Consider the following 21,653-nt stretch of genomic DNA (forward strand, 5'->3'; position numbering starts at 1 on the left):
ATAAAAGAAAATACTTTTTTTACATTGTAAAAAGAAAATATCCATTTTGTTGAAATAAAAAAGAAAATACTCTATCTACAATTCCAAAATAAAGTACTCTAAATAATATTTCTATTTAGGGTGGGGTGGGGGTTCTGGTAGGGTAGGGGTTGGGGTGGTGGGAGGAGGTTGGGGTTGACTGGGAAGTTCTAACTTTATTAAATTTTATTATTATGATCTTTATGAGTATTATAAGATAAACAACTATCAAACAAAGTTCTAAATTCAAAAAAGAGCAAAGAATTCTTTAGGCATGGATTGACATTTATTCCAAAACATAAGACAAGAAGCAATATGAAAAAAGGAAAAATAATGTTGTCATCATAAACCATTCCAGAATGATATTTACGAAAAATGAAAATAAAAGTTATTGTTATATATGTGAGAATATTTTATATATGCTTGTTTAAAAGTTGAGAATATTGCAAAAAAATTGGGTTAATTTAGGCGGGTTGGGTTATAACTCATTGTTTAGCTCATCTTGACCCAGCCTATCTTAACCCAATTGAATTTGAGCGGGGTTGGAAAATGATCCATTAATGAGTCAACCCGTCTTGACAAGCCCAAACAAGGCATTTGTCACCCCTACCCGAGATAATGCTTTACAAAAATAATGCAACCAATATTTGATATAAAGAGGTAAACAATTATATCAATCATACCATTAATCAATTTTAAATAAAAAGATTAGTGAAATCTAGCCGACAATAAAACCTTTTTAAATAATTATATCAATCCATAATCTTAATAAACATCATACGAAATAATTTCAATTGTATCAAGTCATTGAAATTATTTTTGGCTCGTTAGGCCTAACTTAAAAATATCTTCTTTTACCTTTCATCGGGAGTACTGTATCGACATCGACATAATAAACAATAACTAGGTGATCAACCTAGCAAAAATTGTTTTACCCTACTTGTTCGGGTGGCTTTCCGTAGTGATGTCCGTGTCAATCTAACCTACCATAAGTAATAATTATTTACCCTCACAATGGAAAATTTTACCCCACAAAACTCGGCTTAGCCTTGGAATGTGATGTTCGATAGTATATTGATGGCTTGATACAGCTAGTTGGGATTGATATAATGTATCTATACAAGAATCATAACTTAAAGGGAGTTCCGAAAGTTGGAATTTGGTTCTAAGAATTGTAAGCTAAGTTAGAAGGAAGAATCTTTAGTTAGGATTGTGTATGGGCATGACATCACCCATGGTTATGTGCATGATGAGTTCTTACCGTGATTTGATGACTTTGGAACGACTCTTGGCACGTTCATGGACGAACGTATGTTTAAGTGGGGGAGAATGTAACGATTCGACCGTTCGTTTGAGTTCTGACATTTTGTCCTATAATTTGAGACTTTGGGTGGCTTCATATATTGTATTATGACTTGCGTGCATGGTTGATTTTGATGTTAGCAATGTCACACCTCCTTTTTACACCCGAGGGTATATAGGAGTTTTTCCAATTAAAGTGACATTATTCGAAATGGGATTAATTAATTTATCAGAGTCGCCACTTGGAATAAATTATTTGGTGTCCCAAGTCACCGGTTTATTTTAAAATCCCAAATCGAGGAAATTTTGATTATTATTCAAAGGTCTACGAACCAGAAATTCTAGATAAGGAATTTTGTTAACCCGGGAGAAGGTGTTAGGCATTCCCGGGTTCCGTGGTTCTAGCACGGTCGCTTAGTGATTATCACTTGGCTTAAATTGTTTAACTACTCATTTTTAGGACCTATGTGCATTTATCTTTTAACCGCTTTTAATCACTTGATTTATTCGTATTTAAAGAATTGAGTTACGCGTACGTATACTCTTTTCCTTTGGTGCGTCAAAAATCATGTCACGCGAACGTGTCCGCAATTAATAGCGCTTTGTTTATTTATTAAGAAAGTTTGGTTGAAGTTGCGCGAACGCATCCCTCGATTTATTTTTAAAACGAAATTCGTAATTATGTTACGCGAACGTATACATAATCATCACAATAGTCTAAGTCGAGCCTAAAGCAAACTACGAGTGTTTAAAAAGGATATTTTACTATACTAATTTAGCACTCAATATGAGGGCCATAAGTTATGGGTTTTGGCATGGCACGCCTCAATTTTATTTGAACTAAGGGAGTTGCGTTTTTTATTTCATTAAGACTAAGGATACTAATTGAAGTCCAAACTAAGAAATCTATTAACTTGAAAAATGGGAAGGCTGGGCTTAGAATTATTTCTCTTGGAGGGGTTGGGCCAACGATGGACCATTGGTCATTTAGCTAAGGGGGATCGGCAGCCTTAAATTATTTTTAGGCTGGAATCCATCCTCAAGAGGAAAGGACTCAGAAATGTTTTTGTTGAGTCCAAATAGAACAGCCCATATTGGGCTTNTATGCACACTAAATAGGCACAACTAATTGAGGATCCTGTCAATTAACTACAACGAACACGAAGTTGAACAAATAAAGATTAAACTAGCAATTTGTATTCACATAAACAAGAAGTTCATTACCCAATAGGTTCCATCAACGCCTTAGACAAGGAATTTAGCTACTCATGGCTATGGGAAAATAAACTAAGCTTGAATTCATCATAAAATCAAAAGAAAAGAAGAAAGATGTTTAGAGTATTTTCTCCCAATCTTTTTCCTTGCTAAGAAACCTAAAAAATCAATACATGCCTCTCTTGGGCGAAGTCTAATGTTTTAACTAGGGTTTAGGTCTAAAAATCCCGTAATTGACACTTTGGTCCCTGAAGTTTACTGCGCCTGCCGCGGTTCTGCCGCGGTCGCGGTAGAACCGCGGCCAAACACCCTCGCGGAATCTCAATCTTCTGCAGCTGCTTCCCACCGCGGTTCTGCCGCGGTCGCGGTGGAACCGCGGTGGATCCAGTTCTCTGAATCTTCGGCCTGTTTTTGCACGGGTCACTTAGGAAATTTCACAGTTGGCCTCTTTTTCATCACTTTTGACTCCAAAACTGCTCCTTAGCCGTCTTTATACATATATCACCTACAAATCATGAAAAGCACTAATAAGAGCATTTTTTCATCACTTTTAGCATTAAAACTACACAAGAAGGTGATTATTTAAGGTGTAATTATAGTCAAATTCACCTATTATCACGTATGTATACTCTTTTTCTTTGGCGCATCGAAAATCATGGCACGCGAACGTGTCCGCAATTAATAGCGCTTTGTTTATTTATTAAGAAAGTTTGGTTGAAGTTGCGCGAACGCATCCCTCGATTTATTTTTAAAACGAAATCCGTAATTATGTTACGCGAACGTATACATAATCACCACAATAGTCTAAGTCGAGCCTAAAGCAAACTACGAGTGTTTAAAAAGGATATTTTACTATACTAAGTTAGCACTCAATACGAGGGCCATAAGTTATGGGTTTTGGCATGGCACGCCTCAATTTTATTTGAACTAAGGGAGTTGCGTTTTTTATTTCATTAAGACTAAGGATACTAATTGAAGTCCAAACTAAGAAATCTTTTAACTTGAAAAATGGGAAGGCTGGGCTTAGAATTATTTCTCTTGGAGGGGTTGGGCCAACGATGGACCATTGGTCATTTAGCTAAGGGGGATCGGCAGCCTTAAATTTATTTTTAGGCTGGAATCCATCCTCAAGAGGAAAGGACTCAGAAATGTTTTTGTTGAGTCCAAATAGAACAGCCCATATTGGGCTTATATGTAGGCGGGCCTATTTTTGCAACTAGGCCTATCCACCTCTAAAATTAACAGCACTTGCATATTTACAACAACCAAATCTCAGTTTGCTTCTAAGTAAAACAAGTATTCAAAAATCAAACACAATCCTAATTTTAAAAATTGACCACATGAATTGCAATAACAACACATATTTACTCTATGACTTATAATAAAAGAGGACCTCCACAACTGGATCCAAATTTCGGGCTTAGGGTCCAGGCTTAACAGCCTAAACCCAGATTCATTTGACTTTTATCTGGGCCTCAGATTCAGCCCACGTTAAACAAAGAAAAGCCCTGTCGTCTTTACAGAGTGGGCTCATAATCTGGCCTATTGCTTCACTATTATTTAAAATATAACCACAATATAATCAAACTACTAACGTAGCTGTTTTTGAATCCCAATATATGAATTTAAAAACCTAGTTAATTACAAACTTCAAACGAAATAAGAAGGTTTTCAGAATCAACACATTACATTGTAATTTACTAAATACATACTAACTACATAAAAAAGAAGGAGCTAATCTATTAAAATTTTTTGTATAATCAGCAACATAAAGAATCCCTGCCTCTTTTGGACATGACTTGTCCATCAAAGTCTGGTCTCTTCTTGTGTTAAAACAGCAGGATCCCAACTTTCAGCTTTTGAGCCTGCTGATTTGGTCAACAATTTCAAATTCTGATAACAAACATTGGCTAATCACAGCATTTTAGGAACTAATTAAGAAGTCTGAAATCCTAAATTAACCAATTAATTGACAATCAACTACAAATTAAAACTAATTGACAGAAGAAAACCAAAGAAGAAAAGAACAGACGACCATGTAAAGAAATTAAAACAAATAAAGGAAAACATAATTGCTGGCTACATGAAAGGGAAAACAAAGATGAGGCAGACATTAAGAACAAAGAATAGAGAAAAAGAAAAAAAAAAGAAAAGACCTGAGGCGGTCAGTTGATGAAACTTCTTGCAGGACACACCCATGAACTTATACAGCCATTAATTGGCTGTTCTTAACAAGAACAACCAACTAATGGTCGTCTGGGTTCATAAACTTCATGCACTGACTGAGAAAGAACGAAGAGGAACTAGGGTTCTTTTCTCAGAATCTTAGATTCAAAATTTGAGAAAATTGAGGCTGATTCGAAGGGGATTAACGGTGGTTTAGGGCTCGGGGGAGGGGGGGTGCAAGGATCATAGGGGTGTGAATTTGGAGTGATTTGGGTAAACTAGGGTTTTGGAATTCCGGTTTTTAGATCTAAAATTGGTGGAATTGGGTGGGGATTTTGGGAAAACTGATGGTGGGAGAGTGTTTGGAAGGGGCTCAGGATCGTCTAGTATTAATTTGGTAGGGCTTGGACCACCGGCGCCGCCGTGGGCGATTTCCGGCGGGTGGTCCGTGGCGGAGCCGGCGAGGGACGAGAGAGAGGGTGAGAGAGATGAAGTGAGGGGTCTTTTTGGGGGGTAGGGGTGTTCGTTCAGACATATATATGTTAACAAACCCTTAGTTCCGAGCCGCTGGATGATCAAATTCCAACGACTGTGATTAGATTGTTACGAAATGGGGTCGTTTGGTTGAGAGTGGGTTGGACCGGGTGGNAGATTGGATTTTTGGTTTTGGGCCAATTTTGGGCTGGTTTGGTTATTTTAAAATCAGTCCAATTCCAAAAATCCAATCTTTGAATTACCCTCTCTTATTCCCTTTCTTTTCTCTTTTCTCATTTTTTTAAATTTTTTTAATAAGAAATCCTAAATTGAATTAAAAACCTAAATTAATCTAAAAATGTGAAGTTAAATTAATTACCTAATTACAAAAATTATAAAAATTACTTAATTCTAAATTAAAAGAGAAAAAAATTATAAATCTACAGTAAGGAAGTTACAGATCTACAATCATATTCTCTTGTATGGGCCAAACAGTCACTTTTGCTGCTAATACTTCATATTTACACAATAAATTTCACGAAATTATAGGTTGGTTGGGATGAGTCAACAGCAGGCGACAGGCAACCAAGGGTTTCCTTGTGGGAGATTGAGCCTTTGACTACTTTTCCAATGTATCCTTCTCTGTTCCCTCTTAGGCTAAAACGGCCTTTGTATCCAGNGAATTAAAAACCTAAATTAATCTAAAAATGTGAAGTTAAATTAATTACCTAATTACAAAAATTATAAAAATTACTTAATTCTAAACTAAAAGAGAAAAATCAATAAACTAAAAATTAAAAGACAAAGAATGTAAAAATGAGCTACTTTATTTTTTGTGATTTTCAAATTTCTATAAAACAAATAATTGTTGATTAATCCTAAAAAAATGTACAAATAAAGCCTAAATGCAATGCATGGTATTTTTGGTATTTTTCATGATTTAAATAAACCTTAAACATGCACACAAATGCAAACAATTAAATAAAATTCTGCAAAAATTCCTAAAATGCAAATAATTAACAAAAAATCTATTTTCTTCGGATTTTATAGGAGTACTTCGTATAGGGCAAAAATCACATGTTCACAGCTGCCCCTCTTTGCTCGGAAACACGACGGGTTTTCGGGCAAAGATAAAATGAGCAGTTATGAGGGATTTTTGCCCGTTTGAAACTCCATGAGAAGCATCTTTTGAAAGAGTCTGACCGAACCTTGCTTCGGAGGTTGCCTACATATCCTTCGCTATAAAGGAATCAGGTCAGTGTAGTTCTGGAAGTTTTGGTAGTTGGGACTACCGGGAAACTGTGATTTCACTGCTATTGCTGCTGTTCCTGCTTGCTGAACTCCTTATTACACCAAAATGAAAGTTGAAAAGCTAAACTAGCTAAGCCTATCAACTACGAGTTACAAGATTCCTATCTATAAACCTTCTAAAGCTTGATCTCGAGTCTTGGCAGGTTCTTCCCGCAGACTCTGATCTGAATCTTGATGCTCGTTAGTTGCCACCACTGGTTCATCTTCTTCAGCTTTTCGGATCAAGGCGGGACATGCAAAGCTTGTGACTTCAACCAAATTTTGAGTAGTCCGCATCTTTTCTCCGCTCCTACATTCAGAGTTCAACTTCTTTTCTTGTTCTTCTTTCTTTTATTTGGGTTGAGACTTCTTCTTTTGGTCATCTCAAACCTTGTGCCTCACGGTAAAAACCTGTTCAGGCACCAAAACAAACAAACAAACGAAATTTTCTGCCCCAGTTTTCACTAGGAAAATTTCGTGAGTTATTGCAACAAAATCTAAACTATTTTAAGCAATAAAATCAGGATTGTGTATCCTTGGCAAAAAGAGATTAGGGAGTGGAGCCCTATATCTACAATGAAATCAACTAGGGATTGGGGCCCTAAGTTGGAATGATTTCCAGGTTATGCTGGAAAAATGGCCGGGTTATGCCGGAAAGATCCTCGAGTTATGCCGGGGAGGTCATCGGGTTATGCCAGAAAAGAAAAAAGTCCTCAGATTATGCCGGGGAGGTCCACGGGTTATGCCAGGAAAGTCATCGGGTTATGCCAGAAAAGAAAAAGGTCCCCGAGTTATGCCGGGGAGGTCCAGGGGTTATGCCGAAAAAGTTATCAGGTTATGCTGGAAAAGAAAAAGGTCCTCGGGTTATGCCGAGGAGGTCCACGGGTTATACCGGGAAAGTCATCGGGTTATGCCGGAAATAAAAAGGTCATCGAGTTATGCCGGGGAGGTCCACGGGTTATGCCGGGGAAGGTCATCGGGTTATGCCGGAAAAGAAAAAGGTCCTCGGGTTATGCCGGGGAGGTCCACGGGTTATGCCGGGGAAGGTCATCGGGTTATGCCGGAAAAGAAAAAGGTCCTCAGGTTATGCCAGGGAGGTCCACGGGTTATGCCGGGGAAGGTCATCGGGTTATGATGGAAAAGAAAAAGGTCCTCGGGTTATGCCGGGGAGGTCCACGGGGTATGCCGGAAAAGGTTATCGGGTTATGCCGAAAAAGAAAAAGGTCCTCGGGTTATGCCGGGAAGGTCCACGGGTTATGCCGGGAATCAACTAGGGAGTGGAACCCTGTAATGTAAAAGACTACCAGGTTATGCTGGGAGTGACTAGGGAATGGGACCCTATGTTGGGAAAACGTAACTAGAGATTAGAGGCCCTATGCTACCATGGTTTTGAATTTTCTTCTTCTTTCTTCTCATTTTACTTTAGCACTTTATTCAGGGGGATGCATGAAGAGTTCGAAAGGGACTTCCCTTTTTGGGTTAACTTCCGCTGCAGGACCATTCTGGTCTCCGCGCACCTTGCTTTTATTGCACCTGCTTCTTGCGAGGTTGTTTTTGGATTGCACCTGTTTTCAAATCAAAGAACAATTTGTCAGTTTGAAACGGTGGTTGGTTTTGTGGCCTTGATTGTTTTGATCACTTGATCTCGGCCCAACTCTTTCGATGAAATCTCCATTGCTTGCTGGCTTTCTGGGAACTGGCTTCATTTCTAAACCCAGGGGTCTTGACTTTTCAAAGTTCCACATGATAGTTAACCATTGTGGGGCTTGGCTTTTCATTTCCTTTTGCCTTTATGGGCACTTGACTTTGGATTTCTTTCCTTTTTAATAATTTTGACTTTGGATCTTCGGCCATCATGGCCAGTCGAGATCGACTTGATGCACCTGCTAAGGCTGGGTGCCATTACTTGAACTTGGCTTTTGCTAAGCAGAACCCTGTAAAACCAATCTTGCCATCTTTTCTTAGTTTCGGAGGAGGATTAAACCGAAAGGGATTCAAAGAAAAGTAAAGAAAGGACAGGATAATGAATTTAAAGAGAAGTGTCCCTTTCGGGGGAGGAAAGAAGGACTTATCTGGAGTGCATGCAGACTTCAATAGACATGACATGCTCCTTGGACTGGATACCCGATCTGCGCAACTATCCAATCTCTCATAAACCCATTATGACTCGTGTTTTAAAATTGAGAACCCTTGCTAGGACTCTTTCAGTGCCAATGGTTGTAAGGAGTTCCTTCTTCTCAATCAACGGCGCCCTTTGCGAGTTTTCGCCAATTGACCTCTCTCATTTCTCTTCTTACCGTCGCCTTGTAGTGCTCTTTGCGAGTTTTCACTAACAAGACTCTCTCATTTTCAGTTTCTCTACTCACCATCGCCTTACAGTGCCCGTGTGGGTTTTCACCAATAAGACTCTCTCATTTTATTTCTCTCATCTTGTTGCATCAGATCCAAGCAACTGCATTCTCCGATTCTTGAACATAACAGGATTTGGGGTAAAAGGAATTTGGATTGAATTACAACTTTGGAACTATTGAGGCGAACCGTAGCCAAACCATTATAACATCTGCCCCAGTTTCAACTTTTGGGGAACTTTGGATTTTTTTTTTGGTGTGACTGAACCCCAGAGAGAGGCTGCCTACATATCCTTTCGGAATCAAGTCGAACGTAGTTCAGGAAGTTTTTTTTTTTGATTTTTTTGATTTTTGATTGATATATTTTTTTTTGATAAACTTTTTCGGGTTCCAAAGAGGGCAATCAAAGAAAGGTAACCGGCTCAAAGGGTAAAAGTGTTTGGGGTAACGAGAATGAAAGCCTTTGTCATCCCAACCGGATAATATTGGTGCTGCAGAAAGACTAAACATAATACCTTTTGACTGCGTCAGCATTTACAGCTGTTTCAGGATCATTTCCCTCAATGTCTCCCAAGTACAATGCCCCTTTTGGCAACAGTTTTCTTATAATGTACTGAACTTTCCAATTTGGGGCGAACTTTCCTTTTGCTTCCTGATGGTGAGGGAGAATACACCTCAAAACGAGTTGCCCCACTTCAAAGTTCCTAGGCCGCACTTTCTTGTTGTAGGCACGGGCCATTCTTTGTTGATACAACTGCCCGTGGCAGACTGCGGCTATTCGCTTTTCATCAATCAGGGTTAACTGTTCCAGCCGGGTTTTGACCCATTCACTGTCCTCTATCTCAGCTTCAACAATGATCCGAATAGATGGAATTTCAACTTCTACAGGTATTACGGCTTCAGTGCCATACATCAACAGATAGGGTGTTGCTCCGACTGATGTACGCACAGTTGTGCGATATCCCAACAATGCAAATGGCAACTTTTCATGCCATTGCCTGGAACTTTGGATCATCTTTCTATGAATCTTCTTGATGTTCTTGTTTGCTGTTTCAACGGCACCATTAGCTTTGGGTCGATAAGGGGTAGAGTTCCGATGCGTGATCTTAAATTGTTTGCATATCTCCCTCATCAAATGACTATTCAAGTTTGCGGCATTGTCCGTAATGATAGTTCTAGGGATACCAAAACGACAAATGATGTTGGAGTGCACGAAGTCTACCACTGCTTTCTTAGTGACATCTTTGAGAGTAATTTCTTCAACCCACTTTGTGAAGTAATCGATGGCAACCAATATGAATCTATGCCTATTTGAAGCTTTTGGCTTGATTGGCCCGATGACATCCATACCCCAAGCAACGAACGGCCATGGCACGGACATAGGATGCAGTTCTGAGGGAGGTGCATGAATCAGGTCACCGTGTACCAGACACTGATGACATTTTCGGACGAAGCTGAAGCAATCCTTTTACATGGTGATCCAGTAATACCCTGCTCGAAGGATTTTCTTTGCAAGAACGTATCCATTCATATGAGGTCCGCATACTCCTACGTGTACTTCATTCATGATTCTTCCGGCCTCTTGGGCATCCACACATCTCAAAAGGTTCAAATCTGGAGTCCTTTTGTACAAAACTTCTCCGCTCAAGAAGAAACCACCAACGAGCCTTCTAGTGGTTCTCTTTTGATATCCACTGGCTTGCTCGGGATATTCTTTGTTTTCAAAAACATCTTGATATCATGGTACCATGGTTGTACATTTGGTTCCACCTCAACCTTATTGCAGTAACCATGCCTTTCTCGGATTTGAATTTTCAACGGGTCAATATGGACATTGCTTGGATACGGCAACATCGAGGCCAAGGTAGCGAGTGCGTCGGCTAACTCATTGTGAACCAAGGGACATACCTGAACTCGACAGATTTGAACCATTTGCTAAGATCTTCCACATGTTTCCTGTATGGTATAAGTTTGACATCCCGGTATCCCATTCTCCCTAAGCCTGTCGGATAACCAGATCCGAATCTCCCATGATTACCAATTCTCTCACATCTTGGTCAATTGCCATGTTCATACCCATAATATAGGCTTCATACTCGGCAGTGTTGTTTGTGCAGAAAAACCGAAGCCGAGCTGTGGCTGGATAGTGCTGACCGGTGGGTGAAATCAAAATTGCCCCAATCCTGAAACCTTTTGCGTTCACCACTCCATCGAAGAACATTTTCCAAGCATTGGCGTCTTCTGAAATTACCTCAACTGAATTCACTTCCTCGTCTGGAAAGTAAGTACTCAAAGGCTGATATTCATCATCAATAGGGTTTTCAGCTAGGTGATCCGCTAGAGCTTGAGCTTTCATTGCCGTGCGAGTGACATAGACTATGTCGAACTCAGTGAGCAGGATTTGCCATTTTGCCAACCTCCCTGTGGGCATCGGCTTCTGGAATATGTACTTTAAAGGATCCAACCTGGTGATGAGGTAAGTGGTGTAGGCCAGCAGGTAATGCCTAAGCTTCTGAGCGACCCAAGTTAGGGCGCAGCAAGTCCTTTCCAACAGGGTATATTTGGCTTCATAACTTGTGAACTTTTTGCTCAAATAGTAGATTGCCTGCTCTTTCTTCCCGGTCACATCGTGTTGCCCGAGGACACAGCCGAAGGAATTCTCCAAGACTGTCAGGTACAAAAACAAAGGCCTCCCAGGTTCGGGTGGGACCAAGACTGGCGGATTCGACAGATATTCTTTGATTTTGTCAAAGGCTTCTTGACACTCATCTGTCCATTTAATCGCTGCATCTTTCTTCAACAGCTTGAATATGGGCTCACAGGTGGAAGTCAACTGAGCAATGAACCGGCTGATGTAATTCAACCTTCCCAACAAACTCATAACCTCTTTCTTGGTTCTCGGAGGAGGTAAATCCCGAATAGACTTTATCTTCGTTGGATCTAGCTCAATGCCCCTCCGACTGACTATAAATCCTAAAAGTTTCCCAGACGGAACTCCAAATGCACATTTAGCCGGGTTTAGCTTCAAATCATACTTGCGCAGACGCTCAAAGAACTTTCTTAGGTCCCGAACATGGTCATCCTGCGTCTTGGACTTAATGATCACATCGTCCACATACACCTCGATTTCTTGGTGCATCATGTCATGAAAGATGGTAGTCATAGCTCTCATGTACGTTGCCCCGGCGTTCTTCAGACCAAAAGGCATGACCCTGTAACAATAGGTGCCCAGGGTGTGGTGAAGGCTGTCTTTTCCACATCTTCTTCATCCATCAAGACCTGATGATATCCAGCATAACAATCCATGAAAGACTGTATCTCATGCTTGACACAGTTGTCAACGAGGATGTGGATGTTTGGCAAAGGAAAGTTGTCCTTGGGACTTGCTTTGTTCAGATCCCGATAGTCAACACACACTCGGGTTTTCCCATCTTTCTTTGGCACTGGGACTACATTAGCCAACCATGTGGTGTATCGGACCACTCGGATCACACCCGCTTTCAATTGTTTAGTGACCTCTTCATTGATATTGTCACTAATATCAGTTTTGAACTTCCTCTGTTTTTGCTGGACAGGGGGACAATCGGGGTAAGTTGGCAATTTGTGCACCACTAGATCAACACTTAATCCTGGCATATCATCGTAGGACCAAGCAAACACATCTTTGAATTCAAACAAAAGTTGGATCAGTGCATCCCTAGTTCTTTCATCTGTGTGAATGCTTATCATGGTTTCTTGGACCTCTTCTGAACTACCCAAATTTACTGGCTCGGTTTCATTTAGATTTGGCTTAGGCTTATTCTCAAATTGTTCCAATTCTCGATTTATTTCCCTAAAAGCCTCTTCTTCATCGTATTCAGGTTCTTGATTCATTATTTCACAATTAGACAGCGTGTTTGGATCTGGGCATGAAGTCCGCAAGCATGTCATGTTATTTAAAGCCGCATTATTAGAACTGAAAGAAGAAAATAAGAAAAAGTAACAAAAATCAGAAAGAATAAAGAGAGAGATTCATGAACGATGAAATATTGATTTCATTTCATTGAATTTTGAAGATAACAGGGTTTACATTGGAATTTTAAAGATAATAAACTAAAAGAAACATCCGAGTTACACCCTGGGATAACTCGTGATGTAGAAAAGGTGGCAAGACTGGACTACCGGGATTCCCGCCTGACTGGGAACGGAGTAGCCTTCCAGTTTTGCAACTTGGCATTGGGCCCCATATACTGCACCTCAGCGGTGCTCGAGCCTTCTCCCGGCTGGACCATGTGGGTTTCATACAACATCTGCCTCATGGCTCCACATATCTCTTCAATTTCCTCGGCCGTGAAGGCCTCATCTTCCTCTTCTATGTACTTGGGCTTGACGAATGTTTTGAAAAGATGCGGGATTGGCTGAGGCAAAACCAAACCATTGTTCTTTCTCTCATTTGCCCATGTTTCATCAGCTGGCGTGGCTTGAAAACCCACACCAAAGAACTTCTCGCTAGCAGCCAGAGTGATAGGTTCTGTGATACCTTGTAATGATGTCCCGAGCCCCTTCCCGGGCTTATAACCATGCCTGATCATTTCCTTGGCAACCATAATTGACGCATTTGAGAGAAAGGGTTGAGGACACGGGCTTCCTTCTTCACATTGGTCTGCGACCACAACCTCGAAAGCTTGATAGACTATATGTTCGCTACCTTCCCTAGCTTCAAGACATGGGACTGACGGGTCCCTATAAATTGATTGCTCGTCCTCTCCGTGGACCACGATCTCCTGATCTTCATATTCAAATTTCACCATCTGGTGGAGAGTGGAAGGTACGGCCCCTGCCGCGTGAATCCAAGGCCTTCCCAAGAGGAAATTATAAGAAGTGTCCATGTCTAGGACCTGAAATGTCACCTCGAAATCCACAGGACCGATAGTCAGAATCAAATCGATCTCGCCTATGGTGTCTCTCTTGATGCCATCAAAGGCACGCACACAGACATTGTTAGGCCTGATTCTCTCAGTCCCAATCTCCATTCTTTGCAAAGTTGAGAGAGGGCAGATATCAACTCCGGATCCGCCATCCAGCATGACTCTTTTCACATAGTACCCCTCACATTTAACTGTCAAATGAAGGGCTTTGTTGTGGGCAGCCCCTTCCGGGGGCAGATCATTCTTGCTAAATGAGATCTGGTTGACTGCGAAGAATCTTTCTGCCATCCTTTCCAGTTGTTCAACAGTGGTTTCAATCGGAACATAAGCTTCATTGAGGGTCTTTATCAACACTTTCTGATGCTCGGTTGAGCTCACCAGTAGAGACAAGAGTGAGACCTGTGAAGGAGACTTCCGGAGTTGGTCTATTACCTCGTAGTCCGCAGTTTTCATTTTACGGAAGAATTCTTCAGCCTCCTCAGCACTGACGGGCTTCTTGAGTGGGAAACGCTTCTTTTTGGCTTTGTTCAAATCCTCCAAGTTAAGGTATTTCTCAGCTGGGTTAGTTTCATTTGCTTCCCCTAGGACCTCTTTTCCCTTGTATGTCACTACCGCTTTGTTGTAATTCCATGGGACGACAGTGGGGTCTGTCATGGGCTTCTGTGGTGCGCGGCCAATAACCACGGGCTCATTCAGCCTTGGTGAAATTACTGGCCCCCGTACCACATAGGTCCCTTTAGGCACGTACATCTTAGGTCCCTTGTTCAGCTCGAACCTTTTTGGAGGGCTCAATGTCATTTGTTCTTTCCTGTGACCCCGGGGAACATAAAGAATGGCATCTTTTGGGGGTACTGCCCCAGTTTTGGTTTCCACTGTCTTTTCTGCACTTTGAGGGGTGGGTTTACTCTTCTTCTCCCCTTTGTCTTGCTTTGCAGCAGCCTTTGGTTTCTTTTCGACATCAGCGATGGCAATGATGGCTTTCAAAGCGGGATCAAACTCCTTATCTTCGCAAATCATCCCAATAACTGGCCCATTGTTGTGAGCCGGTAATGGGTTGTTGGTCATATTAGGAATTTCTTCATCCTTCAGCACTATCCGTTTTTGCTCTATGAGATTTTCAACCGCCCTTTTTAGAGTCCAACAGTCTTCAGTGTCATGTCCTTCCACCCCAGAATGATAAGCACATCGGGTGCCGGGTCGGTAGGAAGGTGACTCTGGGTTTTGTCTGTTCGGGGGTACGGGTTGTAGCAAACCCATTTGGACCAGTTTAGGGAAAAGGCTAGAGTATGATTCACCAATAGGCGTGAAGTTTGTTCTTCTGGGTGGCTCCCGAGCATGGGCATTATAGGGGAAATTATTTTGTGGAGGTCGGGGATTATACTGAGCTTGGTGAGGAGGGTTATTTCTAGGAAGTGGAGCTCTGTTTTGGTTAAACTGTTGTTGTGGCCGAGCGTATGGCTGGGCGTTCATCACTGCGTAAGGATGGGGGGCCATAGCCTAAGCCACATCCTGGTGGGGATAATAATGCTGTGGGGTGCTTGGAGAGAAGTAACTTCTGGGTGGACGGGGGTTTCTCGGACCTAAAGCCTCCATTGCCACTTCTTCCTTTTTCTTTCTGTTCGCTACACCTCTGGACCCGCTTTGAATTGCTTGGGACGTAGCTCTTATGGCAGATTGGCTCAATATGCGCCCTGTTTTCAGACCATTCTCGACCATCTCACCAATCTTGATGGCCTCAGCAAATGGTTTCCCCATTGCAGACATCATATTCTGAAAGTAGTCAGCCTCTTGGGCTTGTACAAAAACACTCACCATTTCTGTCTCATCCATCGGGGGCTTGACCCTGGCCACTTGTTCGCGCCATTTAACAGCATATTCTCGGAAACTTTCCGATGACTTTTTTTGAGATTCGACAGGGAATTCCTGTCGGGAGCTATGTTTATGTCATACTGAAACTGCCTGACAAAATCTCAAGCCAGATCATCCCAAATGTGCCAACGAGATATGTCCTGATCCATGTACCACTCGGATGCAATGCCTACTAGACTCTCTCCAAAATAAGCCATGAGAAGCTCCTCTTTTCCACCTGCCCCTCTCAGTTGATTGCAGTACCTCTTGAGGTGAGCTATGGGGTCCCCATTCCCATCGTACTTCTCGAACTTGGGAGTTTTAAAACCCAGGGGTAGGTGAACATGTGGGAACATACACAAATCAGCGTAGGATACGCTTTTCTGACCACTTAAGCCTTGTATATTCTTGAGTCTCTGTTCCATGCTCCTCATCTTCCGAGTGATTTCTTCCTGCTCAGGGTTCTTTGTAGTTTTCTCCTGCCCCGCGTTAAATTCATACCGGGGTTGTTGAGGGTAGGAATTGGTAGTGAAATAGGCCGTTTCTGGTGGGAAGGATGGTACTTGAAAAGTGAAAGATGATGGATCAAAGCTTGGCCTGGGCAAAGTGGGTTGTGCCGTGGCCGAGGAGGGTGGCGCAGTGAATATGTTGGAGGCCACACCCAAAGTTAACACCTGGGGGCGAACCTCAGAAGGTGTTCCGGTAAAGTGGGCTGAGATGGTAGGATATCCAAGCCGGAGTGTTTGGGTAATTTATTGGGACGTTAGAAGTTCCACTTTCCCTGGGAAGTAGCTCAGGGAAACCAGGTATCGTACTCGGTGACTCTCTACCATTGGACCAGGCGTCCCATATTTCCAGCATGCGGAGACGCAGAACCCTGTTTTCCTTAGCAGCTGCTGACTCTGAAGTTGGGATGGCCGAGATCGGGCTATCCTCTGGAATAGGAACTGCTGGCAGATGACTCTCTGACGACATTTCAACACTTCCTTTTGATCTTGTAAAGTAAGGATGTGAAGCCAGATTACCACAAAACCAACCACCTTAATATAGAACCTACTCAATAGCAAACACAACAAACCGGTTAGTTTGAGACAATTAACACAAAGGGAATCGCACATTGGGTGTGATGCACCTATACAGTTAAATGTGTTTCTATATGTTTTGCTACGGTTGCGTGTTTCATCCCGGCTTTTGCTTATCTCCCCAATCCTCTCCTTTCTTTTAGCGTTTTTCACCTTTTGCTCTGTTTTGCATTTTTTCAATGTTCTTCCCTCTTATTCCTGTTTTTCTCTTTTGTTTTCTCTCTTTTTCTTGTTTTCTTTTTTTTTTTAATTTTCTCTCTCTTTTCTTGTTTTCTCTCTTTTCCTTCTCCCTTTCTTTTATTTGAATTATTTAAAAACATGACCGGATCCGATTAGGATTGCTTACGTATCACGACGCCGCGCGAATCAGATCATCGCTTAGTTCAAGGAATAAATGCAAAAAATAAAGAAACAATTTTGGGTTTTTTTTTTTCAAATTTTCATTAATAAAAACTTCTACTTTGCTTTGTTGCAAAAGACTCCATAATACTTTTCTAGGAATTTAAAACTAAAAACAGACTCGAAACAGACTTTAGAAATGAAAATACAGACTCGAAAAAGAGAAAACAATCAAGAATACACCAGTGCCTCCAAATCTGCCCTAGGAACACCAGCTGGTCTTGTTGCGGGCCTATGCGCCATGTCATCCTGGAGGCGATCGGGATCATCCATTATCTGGCGGACAAAGATCATTACTATGGCGAAGAACATGGACCTGGTCATGTCCTCGCACTCGTTGCATTTCATCACAATGTAGTCGGCGATTCTTGTAACCCTTTCCCTGATGATGCCCTTTTCTTGCAACAATCGCCCAATCTGCTGAGATCTAGCCTCCAAGACCCGGGTGGCCGTATGATTCTGTTCTTGCAAATGCTGTAGATCTCCTTCTAGCTGTGCCATCAAAGCGTAGCAATGTTCTCTCTCGGTTTTGAAGCTCTTGGCTTGTTTAGTCATTTCACCTTCAAGGCTGTTAAGCTCCTTTTTCCAGCCTGTGACCCCTCTTTCATATCTTTCTTTCAACTGTCGAACGAAAGTTGCCCGTTCTTCTGCATTTTTGGCCAACTTTGTTCGTACTTTTGCTAGCTCAGACTCAGTCTTTTGCAAATCATCCTCACAGTCACGTACTTTTTGTGTAAGGTTGTAGATGAGGCTTTCATCTTTTCTGCTTCTGCCCGGGTTCTCGGCTGCTATTCTCAGTTGTCGGACTTGGGCTCTGAGAGCTTCATTTTCTTGGGCCAGCCTTTTTCTTTCACCCTCGGCCTCTCGTGCCTGTAGATCATTATTGAAGGTGACATTTCTCAACTCTTCTTGCAAAGCGTGAATGGTGGCTTGATATTTCTTTTCCTTCTCTCCCAGGCCAACCTTTCCCGGATTTTATCATCAAAAGCTTGAACATGGGGTCTTTTGGAGGGCCTTTCAGGCTCGGGCTTGGGCTCTGGCTCACTATTCACACAAAACCTTCTTTCAAACCACGCAACATAGTTTGGATCAACTTTCCCCCTGTCCAGATCTGGTACCTTGGTGTCACTTTTTAGATATCGACAACCATTCCAATCCCGTTGAACTAAAGCCTCAGGTAGTGTTGCTTCTGGGTGTAGCTCAATGACTTGGGTACTCAGATCTGCATCTTCGGGTATCACTTGATATCTTCCCAGTTGTCTCAGAACTCTTTGTGGTGCATATGGTTGGATACTCCTCAGACCTATCATCATCAAGTAGCCTTTCGACAATGTCATGTATATGACTTCCATTACCGGAAGCCATCCTATGGTCCATTCAATTTGACTTGCTTTCAGATTTCTTAAATGGGAGACCCAAGCCTCAAACCCTTCTGGCGATTTGTAGTCTTCCACCCTTTCCTCATAATTCTTAATGAAATTGTTCCCGTCCGAAGCATAACTCATGAACTTGGGGTGACGACGAAGGTGTTCGATCAACCACATTTGAAGAAGAATATTGCAACCCTCGAAGAATTGAGCCCCGGATTTGCACAAGGTTAATGCTCGGTAGATGTCTGCCAGCACTAACGGTACAAGTGTGTGATCTTTTTTGGTAATGAGGATCTGTGCAATTCTGGCCATACAAGTGTCTATTGTCCCCTCCGCATTTGGAAAGACCATGATCCCTAAAAATGCCACGATGAAGGCAAACCGACGATGAATTTGCCATATGCTCTTGTCTTGCTTGTTATTAAACCCCTTTTCATGTGTTTCAAACCCGGCTGAGTGTCCGAACCTGAAGTACAAGAAGTAGAAAGAATAACATCCTTTGCTCACATGGGCCTTCTTCATTTGTTTACTAATATTTAGAAGGTCGAAGAACTTGTGCACAGAGGGAGCCCTTGGGAATATGAGTTGCTGCTTTCTCAAATCTTGGCCAAAATCAATATACCCGGTCATTTCTTCCAGAGTGGGGGTGAGCTCAAAATCCGAGAAACGGAACACATTGTGGACGGGGTCCCAAAATGTTACCAAGGCTTTGATCAAATCTTCCCCGGGTTCCACGTTCATGATGTCTATAATGGAACCTAATTGCTCTTTTACCCAATTCTTGCTGTCTTTATCCAAATCATTCCGCCACATGCGCAGCTGCAGCTGAGCCTGCTCTATGACCAACTGTGACGGGTTCTGGACAACATTCATCTGTGACGGGTTCAGGATAGTATTCATTTGTACCTATGGAGGGTCGGGGTTAGGGTTGAACCTGGTGGACTCTTTTGCAAAACAAGTTTATTCAATAAAGAAAATCAACGGACAAAAGCCCCTTTTATGCTACTTTAGCAAAAATGTTCGTTTTTGTAAACGTGGCCCCTTCACAATTCCGAACAAATTTTGAGGCCGGGGGAAAGTATTTTATGAAGACACCTTTCAGACAGACTTGCCCGTTCTTCCCGAAAATAGCCCTTCGACAATTAAAGCAATATCTAAGGCTATTCCGGTAAGAACGACTTAAAAATACAACCGAAGCTGGGTCGGCTTATTTTTGACCAAGGCCCTAAACTATATTTTACTTGATTATCAATTTTGTTTTTTAAAAAAAATGAGGCCGAACCTTATGTGGGTTGCCTACGTATCCCACATCCGGTGAGAATCAGACCTGCGTAGTTTGGGAAGTTTTGACACAATAAAAAAAACATGATATTTGACTCGCTCTTTTGAAATTCATTTTCCTTTTCTTTTCAAAAAATTAGGCAGAGTTTCGAGATATTTTTAAATACCGGGATTTTTAGAGCCGGGTAATTCTCTATCCTACCTCACTCTTGGTTTTTCTTTTCATTTTCTTTTCCTAGCCGGTCAACATGCAACCCGAAACAGATAAATATTCACATAGCACGTAGGATGCATCAGGATGGTCTTTATTTTGGGTACACCTGTCCTAGACGGACCCAACCCCTGTGTTGAGTCCCCAAGGTCAAATGCACGTGATGCAAATAATTGTTCCTACTAGGGATCCGGCATGAGGTTGCGTTATTCTAGGTTTAAAACCTGGGTTTGTGTTCTAGACCTAGCTCACCCGAGTGGACAAACTCGAGTCGAGGAGGGGGCAATGTACCGGGAGCACGAAAGTCTGCCCGGCCTTGTTGCTTGCCCAGCCCCGTTCTATTTGGTATAACTCTAACAGAAAAGTGGGCCACGGGAACGTGAGCACCGTTTTTTAGAAGACTCAGAAGGGAGGCGTATGAAGGCATTTAAATACAGTTCAAGTAATTTCAAAGCGGTAAATGACAAATAGCACATTAAGTCCATAAAATACAGTAATATCAACAATAAAGCCAAATAAAATCACATTAACAAGCTCGAATTCTTGAACCCCGAACCGGAAGTTCTGGGTTCCCATCCCCAGCAGAGTCGCCAGAGCTGTCACACCTCCTTTTTACACCCGAGGGTATATAGGAGTTTTTCCAATTAAAGTGACATTATTCGAAATGGGATTAATTAATTTATCAGAGTCGCCACTTGGAATAAATTATTTGGTGTCCCAAGTCACCGGTTTATTTTAAAATCCCAAATCGAGGAAATTTCGATTATTATTTAAAGGTCTACGAACCAGAAATTCTAGATAAGGAATTTTGTTAACCCGGGAGAAGGTGTTAGGCATTCCCGGGTTCCGTGGTTCTAGCACGGTCGCTTAGTGATTATCACTTGGCTTAAATTGTTTAACTACTCATTTTTAGGACCTATGTGCATTTATCTTTTAACCGCTTTTAATCACTTGATTTATTCGTATTTAAAGAATTGAGTTACGCGTACGTATACTCTTTTCCTTTGGTGCGTCAAAAATCATGTCACGCGAACGTGTCCGCAATTAATAGCGCTTTGTTTATTTATTAAGAAAGTTTGGTTGAAGTTGCGCGAACGCATCCCTCGATTTATTTTTAAAACGAAATTCGTAATTATGTTACGCGAACGTATACATAATCATCACAATAGTCTAAGTCGAGCCTAAAGCAAACTACGAGTGTTTAAAAAGGATATTTTACTATACTAAGTTAGCACTCAATACGAGGGCCATAAGTTATGGGTTTTGGCATGGCACGCCTCAATTTTATTTGAACTAAGGGAGTTGCGTTTTTTATTTCATTAAGACTAAGGATACTAATTGAAGTCCAAACTAAGAAATCTTTTAACTTGAAAAAGGGGAAGGCTGGGCTTAGAATTATTTCTCTTGGAGGGGTTGGGCCAACGATGGCCCATTGGTCATTTAGCTAAGGGGGATCGGCAGCCTTAAACTTATTTTTAGGCTGGAATCCATCCTCAAGAGGAAAGGACTCAGAAATGTTTTTGTTGAGTCCAAATAGAACAGCCCATATTGGGCTTATATGTAGGCGGGCCTATTTTTGCAACTAGGCCTATCCACCTCTAAAATTAACAGCACTTGCATATTTACAACAACCAAATCTCAGTTTGCTTCTAAGTAAAACAAGTATTCAAAAATCAAACACAATCCTAATTTTAAAAATTGACCACATGAATTGCAATAACAGCACATATTTACTCTATGAC

The 21,653-nt window shown here is 41.6% G+C and overlaps 1 protein-coding gene across 1 annotated transcript; it reads right to left on the reverse strand.

The window, feature by feature from the left end:
- Positions 1 to 10,457: 10,457 nt before the first annotated feature.
- LOC109207560 lies at positions 10,458 to 10,881 on the reverse strand. The gene is made up of 2 exons (XM_019370499.1): positions 10,828 to 10,881; positions 10,458 to 10,721 (listed from the first exon to the last, which is right to left on the reverse strand). Exons 1-2 carry the CDS (start codon positions 10,879 to 10,881, stop codon positions 10,458 to 10,460), a joined length of 318 nt encoding a protein of 105 aa, XP_019226044.1.
- Positions 10,882 to 21,653: the final 10,772 nt, after the last annotated feature.

This window comes from Nicotiana attenuata, unplaced genomic scaffold (assembly GCF_001879085.1).
Source record: "Nicotiana attenuata strain UT unplaced genomic scaffold, NIATTr2, whole genome shotgun sequence".
Lineage (NCBI taxonomy): Eukaryota > Viridiplantae > Streptophyta > Magnoliopsida > Solanales > Solanaceae > Nicotiana > Nicotiana attenuata.